A 20037-nucleotide genomic window follows, 5' to 3' on the forward strand; every position below is an offset into this window, starting at 1 on the left:
TTATTTCTTTTTCTAAATATTTTTTTATCTTTTTGTGAATATTTTTTCTAAAAATTAAAAAACAATATCAATATGGCTCGTTGCGTGCATTTCCGCGCACGGCGTAATACCGGTTGATTTCTAAATGCTATCATTTCGACCGTAAATTAAAAACAATGGTTCCACAGAGAGAAGTATACAATCAAAAATATTTGTAAGTTATATTAGAATTATGCTTCAGTAGTGTCAATAGGTAAAAAATAGAGAGAAATAACAAAAATTATTTTCTCTCGAACATAAACGTTGTGCTAGTAATGTCAGAACTTTCTGAAGTGTATATTAATGTACACAAGACATTGTTATTAAAACAAATATTATAAGATCGTTAATTAGTAGTATTAATACGTCTCTACTTAGTTATGAACAATAATACGTACTACGTCATTTTGACAAAGCACTACTTACCCTGATAAACCTGTGGATATTTTTGAGCTTGAGTCCAAATATCCCGTCATTGCTTTTTAATTTCATGTTCAACTTGAAGTTTAATGTTTACGATAAACTTTATTTTGGATATTGAGACTTAGTTCTAATGAAAGAAATGAATAAATCTACCATATAATCTCATTCATATCCTTTAACTACTGCAGCTTATTACTATATTAAAAAAGGAAAATAGTCTTAAATTACATTCGTCTCTCACCCACGGTAAAACATGATTTCTATTTGTGTGAGACGTTAAAATCGCACTTCTCGTTTATACGAGATTTCGTGAGATGAATTAGCTTTTTCAGTGGTTATGGCTACAGCGAAGTGGGCTCAACTTTCACATAATGTATTGGAAATAATATTCGGTTTCTTGGACTTAAATGATTTACGGTGTTGCTATCTAGTATGTAGACATTGGTATAAACTACTGAATGACGAAAACAATGATGTTTGGAGGATGCATTGTGTACGAAAACTTGCAGAAGATGCACTCAAATCAGATGTATTAGTAAGTGCTCCAACTTATAAAGCAAAACTTCGCGCATTTTATCATGCATGGGATCCTAGTGAGTGCTCCAGAAATATATATATTAAATCCAATTGTTTTACCTTACATAGAAATCCAGTTGCCCAGAGTACTGATGCCGCCAAAGGAAAATTAGGTTTCAAAACTGGCCGCCACTGTTGGGAGGTGTGGTGGGAGGGACCTTTGGGAACAGTTGCAGTTATAGGAATTGCTACAAAAAAAGCTCCAATACAATGTACAGGTTATGTTGCGTTGTTAGGATCTAATTCTGAGAGTTGGGGGTGGAATCTTGTAGATAATCTTTTACTTCACAATGGTGACAGTCAGGGGAATTATCCACAGTTAAATAATGCTCCAAAGTATGAGGTAAGTAAAGCAGTAGAATCCATGTACGTGGAGCAACTAATAATTTAATCATTTTACAAATATATACTGGGCCTAAAAATTTTAAAACTTCTCAAACCATAATGATTTATGTAACTTGAAAATTGTTATGTCAATCTATCTTTTTTTTTTTTGCATGATTCAAAAGCATTCTTGAGGTTGTGTCAATTTTTATATTGAAATGTTGTGTCCGTCATTTTAAAAAATAGACTTACCAGAAATGTTACGTATTTTTAAGAAAAAAATTCATATGGCTTTTAAGTAAGACTCCAAAGGAAATTGATAGTCTCCTGATATATTTTCTTATGTTTCTATACACACACAAATTTTAATGAAGCATGCTATATTTTTCATGTAATAAGATGCTGCTGTAAAAAAATGTATTCAATTAAATTCTAGTCTAGAATATATAATGAAGAAAAGTAACTTGTTATTAAATAAAAAACATCTCATTTGTATGAGTGTATAATGACTGAAAAAATAAGAAAACTTTGATAAATGTAGTTATGCATTTGGGGAGTGGACTTTCAAAATGACATACCTGTACATCTATTATAAGGGAAATGTTGAAATATGAGAAAATAAGAGAAAGATTAGGTATGATTCCTGATAAAATTTTAAGGTGTACATTGTAGATTTGATGAGAATAGAAAATAGAAGTATTGTTTCTCTTTACTTAAGAACACACAGTTTTGTAATGCCTTGTATAAAACTCTGGTGTATCCTTATTTGAGGTACCATATGCAATTTTAATCTTACTACTGCAAGAAAGAGTTCAGAAACAGATTACTAGAGTGATACCTGGTGTTTTTTCTTTGTCTTAAGTACAGAAGAATATGGGATGACTTAATTTTTGTTTCAAAATTGTTAGTGTTTAGGGGTGCCTTTATCCAAAAGAAAAAACTTTATTAACAAAATTCAGCAAATATTTGAGACAGGAAAACCTCTTTTTTAAAATCATTGATTTTATTAATCAATAGTGAAGTCTCTCTTGGATTATTATGTACAGTTTGGTCTTATTTTCTTAGAAAAGAATATTCATCTAATAGAGAGCTTCGAGGATGATTTTGAGTAGGGGTAATCTTGCAGAAAATCTTTTATCTTACTATCTCTTGAGAAAGCAAGGGTAAGAAACCTTATTAAAATTTACAAAATTATTAGAGGGATTAATCACATAAAGCCTCTGAATTCTTTTTGCTGCATTCTGAAGATAATACAAGTTTAAATTTGGAAATATAATCTAAGTCCAAGTTAAGACAATTTTATTTTTCTAATAGGGTGATTGATTAATGGAATGAGTTGCCATTGGCATTAGTAGAAGCCATCACTTTACAGCAGTTTAAGGAAGAAATAATTTATTTCCTAACAATTATGGGTTTAAATTTAACTTTCACAATTATCTCCTTACCTCTTTGCATATAGTAGCTATGTTTTGCACATGCCACTAATCTTAAACTGTTTCCCAACTTAAACTGCATATTTTATTTGAATTGTACTAGTACATGATGCAATATCATGCAGCAATAGCCCTCCACTAATAAGAAGACAATACATTTTTGTCATACTCTAGATCCCCATAAACACTTGTATTCAAAATTATTTTCATTCTTAAGTAATGTTAGTAGATGTCTTCATTTTTTCTTTATTTTTGAAAGATTTTGCATGACCTTTATGATCATTTTGTTTTGTAATCTTTAATGTCATAGTGTCTGTCTTTCTGCCTATTTCTTTGTTTCAGTACATGCCTATTTTTTATTTTTGACTTTTCTAAGATTTTTAATTCTGTTTCTCATTTCTGAACTACATGAAACAACAAGCTGTTTAAGGGTTGCCTTTTACATTGTTTTTCAACCCTGCTAACAGAAATTATTCTGTACCTTTATCTGTACTTCAAATTTTTTGTGCACCAACATTTTTCTAGGCCTATGATCTATTAATTTGCCAGGCCACTACCCTTTCTTTAAGATTTTCTTAATTCCACAAACCTGTACGTAACAATTGTTGTATAAAAAAAGAAGTCCAAGGACATTTTAGTGCAATTCTACCTCATGAACTCTCATGTTTCTGCAGCTTTATTATCTCTTAGTTTTAGGTCTATTCAAGAAACCAAAATTTCATCTGAACTGAGTCTAGTTAAGTTCCTTTACTATGTTGCCTTGCAGAACTTTACGTACCCTACAACGAATGTTTCAAAACTCTTCATAGCTTCTACCACATTTGTGGCTGTTGGAAGTTCTATATCAGTGAAAGACACTATTGCTAGTTTTCACCATTTAATGGATTTTGCCTTCCTTCCCAGTTCCTCTCATTTTTAGTGTTTTCTTCATTTCTGTGCCTGATTGCAAGTTTGACATTTTGTCCAGCTATTTCTACAGTTTGATTTTGCTCTGGCTTCATTGTTCTCTGTTGATGAACATGCCATTTCTTTCTATCTTAAGGGTTGTGTCTGATTTGTACAATGTTTTTCCCTTTCTTCTGTGTCCCATATTCCTCCTTGATTGTTATTTCTTGCTTTCAGGCTAAAGTTTTATTCTTTTCCTTTCTCCTGACTTTAGTATTCATCATGAGATTTTCTTGTCTCAACATTATTCCTACTCTTCCCCACCTCATCTTCCTAATTTCCATAATTCCTTTAACATGGCATGTGGGTTCTCTCTTTCAATCTGTTTTGGATATTCCCAGAATACCTTCTTTTTGGCAGGGTTTTAACCCTCTGTTTCCATTATCCTGTACTAGGACTTTCTTTTCCTATCTTTGCCTTCTTCTTACTCTTTTTCTATGCTATTTATTTTGTTTCTTATTTCCAATCATAGACTCTTTTCTGAAATCCAGATAGTCTTGTCTTTGTCTCTTTTTTTGTCCCCATAAGATTTCTGTGAGATTGAGAATTCTTCAGAGGTGATGGTCCCTGCTCTGTCAGTCACCCTTCTCAGTCTTTCCTACATGACTAATTCAGCTCCATTAACTTGCCACAAAGCCTTTGGAGTGTTTTTCTCACCTTATAGTCTTGGTCAGAAGTTATTTACCATCAATGTTTTGTTACTTTTCTAGTTTCCCATTTTATCCATTCTTGTACATCCTTGTGTAGTCAATGTACTTTTTTCCTTTCTTTCTCTCTATCTGCCCTTACTGTTTTATCCTCCAAGAGCAGTAGCATCTGTTCATCCTGCCAGTAACTACCTACCTCTCTTTGTACTCAGGTGGCTCAAGTCATATGGAAGCACTTCTTTGTTAAACAGCTATTGGATCATCCAGGTTCTTACTCACTGTCTCTCTCTTTTCTTCTCTTTTTAGTTTTCTCCTTTCCCCATTGTTTTTCCTTGACCTTTTGATTTCCAGCAGCTTCAACCATATTTAGGATACAGTGTTGGAGCTCTTAGTTTTGAATGACATAGAGAGCATCACTTTTGATACAGTACTTTTATCCACTCATAAGATTAGCTATTCTTATCCTGTGCTGCACTCTATATGCAATTTTTTTCTTTACACATGCCTTCTACTTCCCTCTATTGAGAGGCAAATTGGTCAGAATGTATCCAAACATTCAGGAAGGGAGGAAAAAACAAATAGGGAAAGGAAGATTGGTTATGTAGTAAAGAAGGATGGAGTTCATGGGAAATAGGGGGACAGGTTTAAAATGTCACATACCTGAGAAAAGAAATCTTAAAAAGACCAAATCAGTCCTGACTCTTCAGGTGGGGTATGAGAAAACATCAGAAGGTGGAAATAAGCAACTCAAGTCCTCGTCCACATGAACAGGCTCAGCTTGTTTGAGAGGAAGTAAGGAAAGGTCTGGAAACAGAGGTTGACCAATGTAACAATGGGCAAATAAACATTAAAAAATCTTCCACCACGTGACCAATTCCTGAAGCCTGAGACATAGAACTAGTTGCAGGTGTGGTGCCTGAAGTGTTAACATCAGAATTCATGATGAGGAAGAGTCAACTAATAACCAAAAGTATAAATAACAATGCAACTGTAATTAACTGGGATAAAAATGGGCAGATTCACATGTTGCATTTCCCTTCTTTTTATGCTGTTCAATTCACCCCTTTATTTCTGTGTTCCCCAATACAGATGGTATTTTTTGTCACTGTTCCATCATGCACTTTATGCCTCTGGGCTTTTCTTCTGTTGCCCATCTTTCTGACTTATTTACCAGGCTGTTTAACTGATGTTGAGAGTATACAACTTTTGCCTTTTTATGCCATAGTTCCATCTTATCTTTTCATGCTCTTCTGACATTTTCTGTCCTTCCTTCTACTTTCTGGTATTTCCTAAAACACAGAGCTGCCTATCATGATGTCTGTAATTACCTATTCTTGCTGTGTGACATCTCCTCATCCAGGAATCTTCAGTCACTAACTAATTGAACCTAGCACTTCATTTGGGTGGTTTATTCTTTGCCTCACTCTTAACCTCTTTCTTTCAGCAACTAAAGAATGAGATGCTACAGGCAGGGAGGTGGACAACACTCACAACACTTTCTTCATCATCTGGATGTTTCACCTCCATTTAAGCTTCTCCTCACCAATTTCCATTTTTTTGTGTGGTCTTGTTATCAATTTTAATGAGTTAACACCCTTGCCACGAGCTCAGTCAAACTGACCAAGTTCATGGCCCCAAGTTGAAGTTTATAGATAGTTTCCATACTATTACATCATTTCACAAGGTTTCAGTTAGCATTAAGAGTCTATTAAAGACAACAAAAATCATAATTTTTAATGAAGTATTGTCACTAAAAATTGATCATCTGTTAATATATGTAATCAAAATGTTGACTGTTCCTAGTTTCAATTAATTTTCATGTCAAGGTTAAAAATACTATTTTTTGTCTCAAAAATCTCACATTTAATTTATGTATTCTCTAAAACCTCCTTTATAAATTTCATAAATTATTTCTTGTGTTCTTATTATTTAGTAATACTGTTATATTTTATATAATTTATCTCCTTTACCCTAACTCTGTATGAGGTTGATCAGTTTGACCAATTTCATATCCACCATAAAGATATATGGAATAAATCTAAATTGCCTTTTTTCTATCTCTGAAATGACCTCAGATTCTAACATGAATCTGTATTTTATTTTAAAATAGTTTCAACTCTTAACAGTATACACGTGTTAATATTTAAGTTTTATTTTGATAATGCCCTTTGAACCATGTCTAACTAATAATTCCACCACACAAGTTGTAAATCACTTGGGTAAACATGAAGCTTAGGTTTCTTGATCGAATTAAGTAATGCACAGGCTAGTTGCAAGCCTACCTTGAGAAAAAATTTTATTATTATTTTTCTTCATTTTGTTTAACCTAATCTTATCTAAACTAAAGTGTTTTTAGTTACTTTTATAATAACAACTAAAGAATACACATCAAAAACAAAAAAATATATTACTCTGACAAATCTTTCATTTTATTGTCTACTATCAATGAAACCTGACCCTATTTTTTATACTAATGGCACTAATGCACTAAATATTTTATTTAATTAATTAAACAGTGCATTTAGGAATACAGAATAATAATACATAAGAAGTAGATAATTTTTCTTGGTTTCTAAATCTGTGATAAGAACCATTAAAAATGCAGCTAAGCTGATCAATGTATTTCTTGTGGATATAAAAATTGAATTGGAAGTAAAATACATGGTTTTCTTTACAAAAAACACTGTAATATAATACATCATTTGGTGGATTAAAACTTTGTATTGGTTATAAATAGTACAGTATTAAGCATCAGAGATAACTATTGACAACTTGGGAAAGAGAGGATGTGAAAGATGGACTTGGCAAAAGGAGTCTGATTTTGAATTTTATGGCTCTGTAACCAGATAAGATTGAAGCTATAAAATATGCTTTGCCTGAGATATAACAATATAAAATGAATAATTTATGTTAAATATTTGTACTTCTTAGAGGTGGTAAATGAATTAGAGAAGAGAAGATATCTAGAGAGCAAATGTTATAGTTTTTGTACTAAGGGAAGTTGAGGATTTTTGTTTAATATTGCCTCATAAAATTAAGAATTTAAAACTTGTATATTATTCATGTTTGGATTATTACTTACATTTGATGCTAATGTTGCTCATGTAGTTTAATTAAATTTTACTTACTTCTAATAATGGTGTCACCTTGAAACTCACCTAGTGGCCTGTGTTCCCTCACAAAATACACTTACATACATACTTTTCCAAATCAACATCAAGTAAGAGGTAATGGAAAATATTAAAACTATCCACGTTGGTTCATACATACTGTGGTTTTGTAGTTACCCATTGTACTCTCTCCTGTAAAATATCTCTACTGTGGTTAGGTCTGATCAGGTACAGTTACTTCTGTGGGATCTCCTCAATGTGAATTTCACCCTTTGACTTGGAGAGTTTTTCATAAGTTATGTGATCTTTCCAGGGTAAAAGTCCAAATGGATAGCACACTATGGTGGAAAGTAGGGCAGGGTTGTCCATGTGGGTATAGTGCAGGTAACCCTAATATTATATTATATGCCAATTTCCCAGTGGTTTTGAACAGGTAGATGCAACAAAGGTTTCTTCTGCTGTATGTATAGGGAGTAAATTGTACAATAAACAATACCAAACTATATTGTGTAATTATTTCCACAGCCACACTACACCTTGTATTCAGTTGATCCATTGTGTGCAAATACTTGTTTGGTCGTGTCTTTTTGTGCTTATTCCTGTGACACGTTAGCTCATTTTCCCTATCTCCTTTCATGCTTCTATGTGGGTGAAGGCTATACCCTGCATGAAATCGATGTTATCTCTCATGAATATAACCCCTCTAGTTAGCCCCCACTATAGGGTGTCACACTCCATGGGCTTTCTCTGAAAGGACCTCAGGTTTGTCAAATTACACCGACCTTTCCACTACATCAATGTAGAATTCCAGTTAGTGTGTATAAAGAGAAACAAGTATATGCTTTTGAAAATTAAAATTTTCTTTAGCAGGAAATGTATTTCTCATATATATCTGTCTGCAGATCTTCTTACCCTTTCCCCTTACTACCAGTATACATTAGTCTTGTTTCATGTAAGAATGAAGTTAACTTCAAGTAAAAGTGCTTATGGGAACCTACTGTATATGTATTGTCCTCCTACTGGTGGTGAACTATTGTTGCATGAAGATTACAATATATATAAGAGCAGTCACATCAAAACACAACTTTGTTGACACATTTTTCAAAAATAATGGTGCATGAAAAATCTTAACAGCATACATGCAAGAAACAGCTACTGTATACAGGGAGGCTTTTATATTTTAGAAACACATGATCATGTAAGGAAAAATTTAATTTTTCTCAAATGAGCATGTGCAAGAACAGTCTTAAGGACCAAATAGTTCATGCTCATTGTTGTCTTTAGATTAAGTTTACAAAGAATGTAAAAAATAAAAAAAATGAAATTGGCCAGCACTTACCATTGTTTTCTGCAACCTTAGAAGTAACAAATGAATGTCCTGAAAGTGTAGGTCAACTGTTAGAAAGTTCTCCAAGCAAAGACATTTACTTCTTGTTTACTTGCTTTTTTTTACATATTTTCAAAGGCTACTGTTTGGTGAGGAGTTTTTCTTGCCTTGTTTCTTGAATAGCTTAAGTAAAGCATAAAGTGCTTGAAGTCTTAGATTGTCAATGACATCATCTACATTACTGTTTATGGATCTCCAAATCAGAAAATTGGATTCACCAGCAGTTATATAGGTTGTTGTTATATTTCAGTCCATTTACATACAAAAGAGGAAAGAGAGGGGATGTTGAACACTAGATACCTAGAGATTCACTTATGCAAGGAAAAGGAGAAGGACTTAATGTTGAAGTTACCATATACATATTACTTTGTATCATTTATTCCTGGGCAGCTTTTTTTCAAGCTTAGCATATAAAAATTTACAGCATGTTCAATGGGCATATAATATTTAAAACTTTTGATAGTATACTCCTCCTATCATATAAGTCATGCAAATCAAATAATCCCCAGAATGAAGTCTTAAAAAGGAATATAAGGCTTAAAAATGTGAGTATTTTAACTAGATTTACATTTTTCTGCTTGAAACTTCTTTTACAGAGAAGTTTGCCTGTTACAGATCAATAATATTTGTTTTCTTCAAAGGATGTCATAAGATAGCTTTATGAACCCCAAAAAGAATGAAAACCTTTTTAATCTCTGAGTTATTTTGTCAGCAATTTTTCATTTAATAGCACACTGTAGCTGATATGTAGTCATCATAATTCAGTGTATCATTAGAATTGAAGCATTTATTTTAATCCTTAGTGTTTCATTTTATATGTATGTTTGTTTTGTAATAGCTCATTATTCTAATTTGAAATTACTTTAGAAGGGTGAGCGAATTCGTGTTATTTTGGATTGCGAAGACAGCACCTTAGCATTTGAACGTAATTATGAGTTCCTTGGTGTTGCATTTCGTGGACTTCCTGACAAGAAATTCTACCCAGCTGTCTCTGCAGTTTATGGAAACACAGAAGTGTCAATGGTATATTTAGGTCACCCATTGGATGGTTGACAAATATATATATGTATACAGTCAGTTTTGTATTAAAACACCTATGTGATCAGAAGGTATGTTATAAATATTGGTTTGTTTTAAACTTATGTTTACATGTTTTGTTCTTTTTCCTGTTTGTAATATGCTATAAATACAAGTGATGCACTCCATATATTTTAACTTTCCATTTTCATCAGTCATGTGTTTAACATTTTTTTACAACATTCGACATTTACTTGTACATTTTGCAACATGTTTATAATAATAACAAAAGTGTTGTCACATAAGTTATCCATTTTTGAGTCTTTTGGCCTTTATAAGGCTGTTTAAGATCATGTGATAAAAGGTTTTTATGCAATAGTTTATATTAACATTCTTAAAAAGAATGTTTATTCTTAAAAAAAACTTGTAGTGTAATGTAGACATTTATGTGCCCATAAATGTAACATTTCAGCAGTTGTTGTTTTTGAAACTAACCCATATAAGTGCTTCAAAAAAAAATCTTTCATAATGTATAATGAAATAATGGGATTAAAAACACATTATGCATAATTTGTATTATCAAAAGTATTGAGATGAAACACCTTGGACAGCATTGCAAAATATCTCATTAAGGTTCATTTGAATTCTAGTGGGATTCTGGTCTCATCAAAATAAATTCTGAGCATTATTTGTTTATATTTATGCTCAACTTTGCATATTATTCCTTTAGTATAAAAAGTACAGCATTGTTATAATACCCACACTAAATTTAGATATAAGCAAAGAGGCTGGATGTCACAACCATTCTCAGTGTCATTGCTACATCCAATAACTGTTGTTCTTAACATTCATGAGCTTCTTTCTTCATGACTATTTGACTCAGATGAGTCATGTGTAGTAGTTCCCACCTTTTTTAACCACACACAACCATACATTTATTCTATGTGACTATCACTGGCTCAGATGTACATGTACCTTGTAATACTTTTGGTAATATACATGTAGTTTATATTGTAAAAATGCTACTGAGTTATTCACAGAACAAGTGGCTCTTTTCTCATGTCACTGTGGAAAAATTTTTTACACTTGTGGCAAGCTTTTGAATGAAACCCTTCCTATACATAATAACATGTACCATGTGAGTCTGTAATGCAATCACAATTAGACTATAATTCTCCACCAATGGAGGACAACACATCCTTCATGAGAAATACTTTCATTTAGCACATTGTGTATATCAAAAGCTTATTCTTTCCTCAGCACTACACTGTTTAGATATGTTATTTTCTTAAGTCTTTTGTCAAATAAAGGATCTTTTGCACTGCTGTTGACTTTTACATTGAAAATAATTTCAGTTAGGGCTTCTGATAAGGATTATTATCTTTCTTATATTAATTTTATTTTCATAAGTAACCAAAATCACAAGATTGGAGAAAAAGTGCTTTATAGATTGTGATGTAGTTTCCTGGAAAGGGTAATTAGCCATCATCATAAACTCTGAGATAGAGTATAGGCAGACATCAATAATCAATCTTGGTTCCATTAAAGAAAAGAAAAAAAAATCGATTAATTAAATCATATATCTTATTGAACAATAATTTTTGTGTTCATGTTTCTTTCCTGTCTCAGCTCCACATCAACTTTAAGTTACTACTTCTTCCTCGAAAGTTCTTTTGTTGGGAACCTTTGTCTTTTCTAGGTCTTTTAACCTTTGAGTCCTTTTTTTCAGACTGAGGATCTTCTCAAATTTTGACTCTCTCTCTTTCCATACTTCAGTCTACTCATCTTTGTATTTAACTTGCTTAAGTTTCTGTCTCTCTGGCCTCTTTATCCCTTCTTTCTGAGACTCTGCATTGCAACCCTCAACAACTTTTACTACAAGACTGCCCAGTCAGTATTTATATTTTACCTTTCAAACTGTACTTCTTCTTCACAAAAAAAATGATAGCATCAGATGTGGTCCCTGTCCTCACAAATGGCTAGCATCTGCTGTTTCTATTTGTGGTAAGATAACCAACTGTACAGTGTGGGGCATTATGCATATGAGATTATTCTAGTTCAGTCTATGCATCTTTTTCAGTGTTCTTCTCTTTACAACATCCTCCTTCCTGTTTCAACTGAGTGAAAGAACCCTTGCTTCCCAAGCCCACACTGCTGAGTAGGTCAGTATAGAGAGCTCACATTTTAGTCAGTGTAATTCCTTTTGTATAAGGATAAGAGAACACCTCCCTTAATCAGAAGTAGAACTGAGGTGTTTACCTGGTACTGTAGTGCAGGCCATGTCCATACTAAGAACCAGACTGTTTCCAATGATTGTGCCAGTTGTTTGGGTCATTTGTTCTTCTTGGGATAGAGGCCTGAGGTGATTCATCCCTACACCTGCTTATTCTGGTATTTTTCTTGTATTCACTTATTGCTCTAGCCACACTAAACACACATGAACTGCAGACCTGATGAATTACAAGACCATTTGAGCTGTCACTACATTCTCTACCTATGAGACACCTTAGTATCTTGCAGAAGGTATTTTTGACAATTGCTTTAGTTCTACTCACTGAGTTGACATATATTCCATGAGTTTTCTTAGTCTCAGAAAGTAGCTCACCCTTTTAATTTCTTTATCTGCACTAGTCCCTCTTCTCAATGAGAGATTGTAGCTACTTACTCAATGGAAAAAAGGGTAAAGTAATCTGAAAGTAACTCTTTCCTTCCCCTCGGTGTGGATTCCTGTACGTGGTGAGGGGACCTCCCAGGGAAGGTTCTGTTCTATCTGGTTACCTTCTCTGGGATCTAAACATCCACCCACGTGTTTGCCGTGCGTGGCGACCCGTGAAGGGGAGGAGAAGATCCTGGTGGTTGAGGGGTCCAACCCTAACACACCACTTTGGCCTCGAATTCCTGTAGACGGGCGGCCTTTGGGTGGCCCCCCTTGGGTCAATCGGCTGGTCCACTTGGGCTAGAGTCAACCAAGTACCAGTGTTGGAAGTTCTCAACGGGTGTTGTGGACATTGTGCCTGATGCTGGTGTTTGGGTATAGTGCTCACGAAACCCTGGCGTTGCTGCATTGTCCTTGCGTGACTTTGTAGTGCGCCCCTTGTAGGGCTCCATGGTGGGTGGGGTCAGTGGGTACCGAAATTTTTTCCTTTTCCTATGGATCCTCAAAAAATTTAAATAAAATTGTAAAAAACAGTCAATGGGTGTTTACCACGCCTTGAATACTCAGAACAGCAATCTTCAACATCAGTAACACATGTACCTCATTTTCTTATATTACATTCTCTTTCGGAAAACCTTTAGGGCAAATGTCCCCTTTTTTTATTCAAAAGGGACTAGAGGGACTTGCTGGCTCTCCAAAATCAGTAAAGAAACTTGATCTGGTGACATATTAGTTGAAACATCCACATCCCAACACAGTGAACTCCTGTTGAAATCAAAGGCAATTGGGGATATACCTATTGAGGTTACACCCCATGCTGCCTTGAATTCTTCACGAGGAGTTATTGTTGAAAGGATTTGAAGAACGCTCCCAGTCAGAGATTCTCGCTGGTCTCTCCACTCAAGGAGTTTCTGCAGTGAGGCGATCTCCACCGCAAAGATGGAATTACACTGCCAACAAATACCCTCGTTTTAACATTTACTTCACCACGTGCACCTGCCACTATCAAGGCAGGTTATCTCATTTGCAGGGTTCGCCATACATACCAAACCCTCTTCGATGTTTCCAATGTCAGAGATTCGCCACTCAAAGACATCTTGTCGTGGTTCCCTGACATGTGCTCGTTGTGGAGGCAAGGACCACGATGCCTATGACTGTGACATGAACCCACATTGCGTAAACTGCAATGGTTCTCACCCTCATACTTTCATTCTTGCCCAAAATGGTTGGAGGAAAAGAGGTGCAGCGCTTGAAAACGACACATAACATTAGTTATCCTGAGGCTCGGAAATTGCTGTCCACAACTCCATCTCGACATATGCTGCTGCACTTCATTCCACAACTACAGTGGGAGTGCAGACAGATCTCTCTGTGCCTCCAAAGAATCGTTTTCAAAACAAATGAAAAGCCTTTTGACCTCCGTGGTTAAAAAGGTTGATGAATCAACTACCACACCTATCTCTGTCCCTCCCATATCTTCCAACACACCTCAAGATCCACGTCCTTCAGTTTCAAATACAGGCATTTCTTCTGATACATCTTTTCTCCCACCACAAGAGACAACACAATTATTCGTTCGGCCCTCAGTCACTAGATTCCCCTTCCAATAACAAAACCTGCCCACCCGACACAGAGCAGGATCCATGGAGGTTGATAGACCTCCTCCAACTAAAGACAGTAAAGAAAAAAAGACGTGGTCGTAAACCGAAGGGTTCTCCAGCCACTTCACCTACCCGTTCTTAAAATGGCCACCTTGATACAATGGAACTGTCGAGGTTTACGTTCTAATCTGGATGATATCAAAACGCTGATTGCTTCCTACCATCCTGTTTGTCTTTCTTTACAAGAAACATTTCTCAAAACTGCTGATACTGTCTCCATTCGGCAGTTTTCTCTGTACAGAAATGACAGGTTGTGTGATGGTCGAGTACATGGAGGGTGGCACTGTTGGTTGATCAACACGTGCCCACCCTGTCTTTGTCACTCAACACACCCTTGGAGGCTGTAGCCATCCGTATTTCCTTGGGTCATACCATCACTGTTTGTTCTCTGTACCTGTCCCCTGGAAAGACTTATGATCAATCAGATCTGGATGCTCGTTGAACAATTGCCATCTCCGTTTCTAATCCTAGGGATTTTAATGGACATCATCCCTCTGGGAAGTGCTATTATTGATGGGAGGGGCGATCTGTAGAGCGGATGCTCTCTGATCACAATCTTTCTCTTTCAATACTGGTTCTTCCACTTACTTTCATGCACCTAGTCAGTCCTTTACCGCTATTGATCTCTCAGTTTGCTCCCCTTCATTATTTTCCCATTTTTCATGGAGGGTTGACAGTAATCCACTAGGCAGTGATCATTTTCCAATCCTTATAAGAGAGACTGGCCGTGGTCGATGCCACCCTACCCGCGTGCCCCGGTGGAAGCTGGATCAGGCAGACTGGTCCACTTTCACTGCTCTCAGAACTTGATCCTGCCATCGTAAATCAGCCATCAATAGACTACTGTGTAGCAGCGGTAACTGACTGTATTACACATGCAGCTGCTCAGTGTATTCCTAAAACCTCGACACGCTTTCCACGATATCCTCGTCCGTGGTGGAATCCTGCTTGCCACTTAGCACGGAAGGCTCAAAGCGGGCCTGGGATACTTTTCGTAGATATCCCACACTTTCAAACCGGGTTGCTTTCCAACGGGCCCGTGCACATGCTAGGTGGGTAAGACGTCACAGCCAGAAGGAATCTTGGATTAAGTTCACAACCAGTATATCTTCTACCACCAGTTCCAAGATCATATGGGACAGGATTCAAAGGTTAATGGACACTACAATTCTATCCCCTCTCGATCTTACTCTCTGATGGTCAGGAGGTGACTGATGTTCGAACATCGCTAACACTCTAGGTGAAAGCTTTTGCGGGTATCTAGCACTTCTGCTTGTTCCTCCACCTTCCTGGCCATCAAGACTCGGGCGGAGCGATCACCTCTTTCCTTCGAACTAACTGTTTCTTTGACTATAATCGTCCTTTTACCCTGGTGGAACTAAAATGGCCCTTCATCGGTCTGCCAGTACGCCTGTTGGACCTGATGATATTCATTATGACATGCTGCACCATTTATCTCCTGCTTCTCTTAATGTCCTTCTGATTGTTTTCAACGGATCTGGCAGAAGAATGTTTTTCCTGATGCTTGGCGCCAGGCTATTATTTTACCTTTCTCTAAGCCAGGGAAAGATCCCAAGATTCCTTCAAACTACCGTCCAATTGCTTTGACAAGCTGTCTCTGTAAGACATTAGAAAGGATGGTTAATGCTCGTCTTGTTTGGTTCCTTGAATCAAACAACCTCCTCTCGCCCACCCAGTGTGGGTTCCGTCGACAGCACTCCACCACAGACCACCTAATTTGTCTTGAAACATCTATCAGAGAAGCTTTTCTCAACCGCCAACATCTTGTATCAATATTCTTTGACATAGAGAAGGCTTACGACACAACATGGAGGTATGGCGTTTTCTTGAGACCTCCATACATATGGGTTACGTGGCCATCTACCCATGTTTATTAAAATTTTTTAATGGACAGGAGATTCCAGGTTCGTGTGGGTTCGACACTTTCCGTTCTTTTGTACAGGAACTTGGAGTCCCTCAAGGATGTGTATTGAGTGTTACACTCTTCAGTATAAAGATAAATGCCATCACTGAACAACTCCCTCTCACTGTTGCGAATGGGCTGTATGTCGATGACTTTCACATCTCATGTCAGTCGTCAAACATGAGATATATTGAGCGGCAACTACAAACCGCCCTCAATTGTGTAATGGAAGTGGACTATGGCGAATGGCTTTAATTTCTCTCTCTCCAAAACTGTGTGCATGCACTTTTGCCGTCGACGGGTATTCACCCTGATCCTGAACTTCATATCGGTGGAGTTTTGCTGCCAGTTGTCCCGAGACCAAGTTCTTGGGGCTTATCTTTGATCGTAAACTGACCTTTATACCACACTTAAAGCAGCTTCGGTCAAATGCACAAGAGCACTGAACATCCTCCGTGTTCTCTCTTCTACCAGTTGGGGGCAGATCGCTGTTCAATGTTAAAGGTATATCGTGCTCTTATTAGATCGAAACTCGATTATGGATCAATGGTCTATGGCTCTGCCAGACCTCAGCCTTAAAGATGCTGGACCCCGTTCATCACCAAGGACTTGACTCTGCACTGGGGCTTTCCGTGCACCTCTCCAGTTCAAAGTATATACATTGAATCTCATGAACCTTCTCTACACCTTCGCCGTTTGCAACTATCTTTACAATATACTTCAAACTTCATTCCTTACCAAAGCATCCCACCTGGAAATGTGTTTTCCTTCCTCGGTGGGCAGTACTTTTCAGAACAGACGATCTGTCATTGTTCGCTTTGGCCTTCGCATCCGGAAGCAATTGGATGAATTGGTCTGTCCTTGGATAACATTGCATGTTCCACAGGTCGGCCCATCCCACCATGGCTTATTACAGCCCCAAATGTGACCTTTCTTTCAGTCACCTAAAAAGGCAGATACTCCAGATTGAAGTACCGTCTTTTATTCAATGAATATCTTTCAAACAATCATTCAGTTCCTATTTATACAGATGGTTCCAAATCAGGTAATTCAGTGGGCTCTGCTATGGTTTGCTATGGATCAGTAGTTGCACGCAGAATCCCTTCTACAGCTTCTGTGTTCACTGCTGAACTGTATGCCATATCTCTTGCCCTGGATCATATTGCAGCTGAGCAGTACTCCAACTGCACTATTTATACTGATTCGCTTAGTTCTATACTTGCCTTGGAATCGCTACACGCGTTGGCTCACATCCTATTCTCGCTGATATTCGTAACCGACTGGCCCGTTTCTCATTAGCAGCTACTTCAATCCAGTTTTTCTGGATACCAGGCCATGTTGGTATTCAAGGGAACGAGCTTGCAGACATGGCAGCTAAATATGTCTGCTTCAGCACCATCACTCCTATGCCTATTCCGCATACATGGACTATGGTGTTATCTTCAAGGGTCGGCTCGTGCCAGCTGGCAGTCCACTTGGAGTGAGCAACGTGACAACAAACTTTTCAAATCAAACCCAAAATTGGACTTTGGCCATCTAGCTTCCGTAAAGTTCGGAAGGAGGAAGTTGTTCTCACTAGGCTACGCATTGGTCACAGTTTTTAACTCATCATTTTCTTTTATCTGGAACTGATGCACCAATGTGTAATTTGTGTAACACTCAAATCACTATCAGCCACATTTTACTTTCTTGCCATCGTTACAATTCTCAACGACGGCAATATTTTAAACATATTTTTTCCCAGGGTCAATCTGTAACATTGGACAGAGTTATTGGTGATGGTGACTCTGTCCACCTTGATAATGTTTTAATTTTTAATGGCCATTAACCTTTTAATCTCATTTAAGTGTTGCATGTTTATTCATTACACCTTTTAATTGTGGTTCCTTTTACAGTTTTAATCTCTCTCATTCAATTTGACATTGGACACTAGCCAGAACATTAAATAACTCGACACCAAGACTGGAAAGGCCAACTTCAGGTGACTAACGCTCCTGTTTGAACTATCCGTTTGAACTACTCGTTAGTCATCCTGGCGAGTTGTTATTATACTATTACTGCATATCATTTCACACTTTTACTAATTAACTTTTTAGTACTGGCCATATTGACTCATAACCCGGAACCAGGACTGGAAAGACCAACTTCAGGTGACTGACGGTGGTTTTTATACTTACCTGTTAGTCTTCCTGGCGGGTTACGATCATTACCATTCTGCTACAGGTAGTTCTTTACAACCTTGTTGACTGGATGTCAACATTGGTTTTTACGCCATTTTCTGTCTTAATTGCCGTTTTGCTTCTATCTTCAATTACTTCTACAAATTTTACTCCATTTACTTGACTTTATCCTTTTACTGGACATTTGGCTACTCATTATTACGATTTTGCGGAGTGTCTTTTAAAACTTTTACTTTCTTTTACATTTTGATAATAGCTGCTATGACACATAACCCAGAACCAGGACTGGAAAGGCCAACTTCAGGTGATTGACGGTGGTTCTTGAACTTACCTGTTAATCTTCCTGGCGGGTTATGATCATTACCTTTTTGCTAGAGTAAATACCTTACAACTTCTTATACTCTACCTTTTATCTTAACATTGTAGACTAGGTGTCAACATTGGTTTTATACTTTTTTGTTTTACCTTCAGTTCCATTTATGTCTATTACTACATTTATTTATTTATTTATTTATTTTTTTACATTTTTACCGAATGTCTGGCGCAGATAGCCTCGCTGCTTTGTGCCATAAAACACTAAATCAATCAATCAATCAAACTCTTTCCTTACCTTAAAATATACATGAGATATATACCGTTTTAGGACTAAGCTTTTGATTTAACAAAGTACTCAAGGGTAGTACAATGTAAGGAAGATGTGTCACCATTTTATTGATTGAAGAGAATAGTATAATACTGATTTAATCATAGAAAAGACTTCTGCATTACATATTATGATATGTAGGGGTGAGAAAAAAACTTTTTTTGGCAATGGTGAATAGTAATAGTTATCTCTTCTGTGATATGGTGAGTAAAGAAAATATTAATATTTCCTTATCTTCAAACATTATTATTGTACTAAAAAAATGATTTACATTCATGTTCAGATTTTTTTATTGTACAGTACTCAGCATTACAAAATAAGACAATTGTATACAGTAGAATATATTATCATACTAGTCAGATATTGTATGGTACCATTTGACAGAAAAAATTAAATAGTGGGAGAAATGGGTTTAATTTGAACAGTTGTACATTCGAGAAACTTGCATGTTTTGTAGAGTATAATTTATGGCTTTTTGTTTTTTCTAGGACATATATGATCTGAAAGCCTAAAGAAACGTTTAAATATAAATCACACTTTTTTTTAAGGGCATTATGTTTATTAAATAATATTTTTCATTGTAACAATAGCTTTTACAATATTTGACTTCATATTTCAGATCTAGTAAGGTTGCAGCCATCCATATCATTCCAGGATGCTAGTGAAGTACATTCTTTTCTAGCCTGGTGGTCCAATTTGATCTGTGAGTCTGAACTGAACTTTATGTGTATTAGCTTATCAAAAAACCTAGCAGACCTCTGGAACTCTTATGCTTTGTGCCTGAGAAAGAAAATAATTGTAAAAACAAAAGATACAAATGAAATATAAAAAAATTAACATTACATACAAGCAAATTCACCTCAGAAACATCTTTCACTCTTATTCTGCTGAGACAATTCTAACAGTTGATGTTTATGTTTTTACTATCCATCTAATAGCTTTACACCTTTAAATACATTAAGAAATGTTTTAATACACATTGGATTGTTTCACTAATAGTTTTATAAATGTGAAGAGAAAATAGTTTTTGATATTAAAAATATCAACCTTTACATACATCAGTTTTTAAATTAACCATTTTTATATCATATAG

General features: G+C 36.0%; 2 protein-coding genes across 14 annotated transcripts in view; one reads left to right on the top strand and one right to left on the bottom strand.

The window, feature by feature from the left end:
* The window catches only part of LOC143256679 (phospholipid-transporting ATPase IF-like), an 89689-nt gene extending 89036 nt beyond the window's left edge, over positions 1 to 653 (bottom strand). For all 11 annotated transcript variants that reach the window (XR_013031437.1, XR_013031436.1, XR_013031435.1 and 8 more), the window contains exon 1: positions 445 to 653. Coding sequence is in view for 7 of the 11 variants with exons in the window: in XM_076514194.1 (XP_076370309.1) it covers positions 445 to 510 (66 nt within the window). In the remaining 4 variants the exon portion in view is untranslated. The remainder of the gene's footprint in view (positions 1 to 444) is intronic.
* The window catches only part of LOC143256680 (F-box/SPRY domain-containing protein 1-like), a 35698-nt gene continuing 16310 nt past the window's right edge, over positions 650 to 20037 (top strand). For all 3 annotated transcript variants that reach the window (XM_076514201.1, XM_076514202.1, XM_076514204.1), the window contains exons 1-3: positions 650 to 1360; positions 9731 to 9972; positions 19564 to 19647. In XM_076514201.1, the coding sequence (XP_076370316.1) occupies positions 779 to 1360; positions 9731 to 9916 (768 nt within the window). In that variant the 5' untranslated portion in view covers positions 650 to 778 and the 3' untranslated portion in view covers positions 9917 to 9972; positions 19564 to 19647. The remainder of the gene's footprint in view (positions 1361 to 9730; positions 9973 to 19563; positions 19648 to 20037) is intronic.

The sequence above is a fragment of the Tachypleus tridentatus genome, chromosome 7 (assembly GCF_004210375.1).
Source record: "Tachypleus tridentatus isolate NWPU-2018 chromosome 7, ASM421037v1, whole genome shotgun sequence".
NCBI lineage: Eukaryota > Metazoa > Arthropoda > Merostomata > Xiphosura > Limulidae > Tachypleus > Tachypleus tridentatus.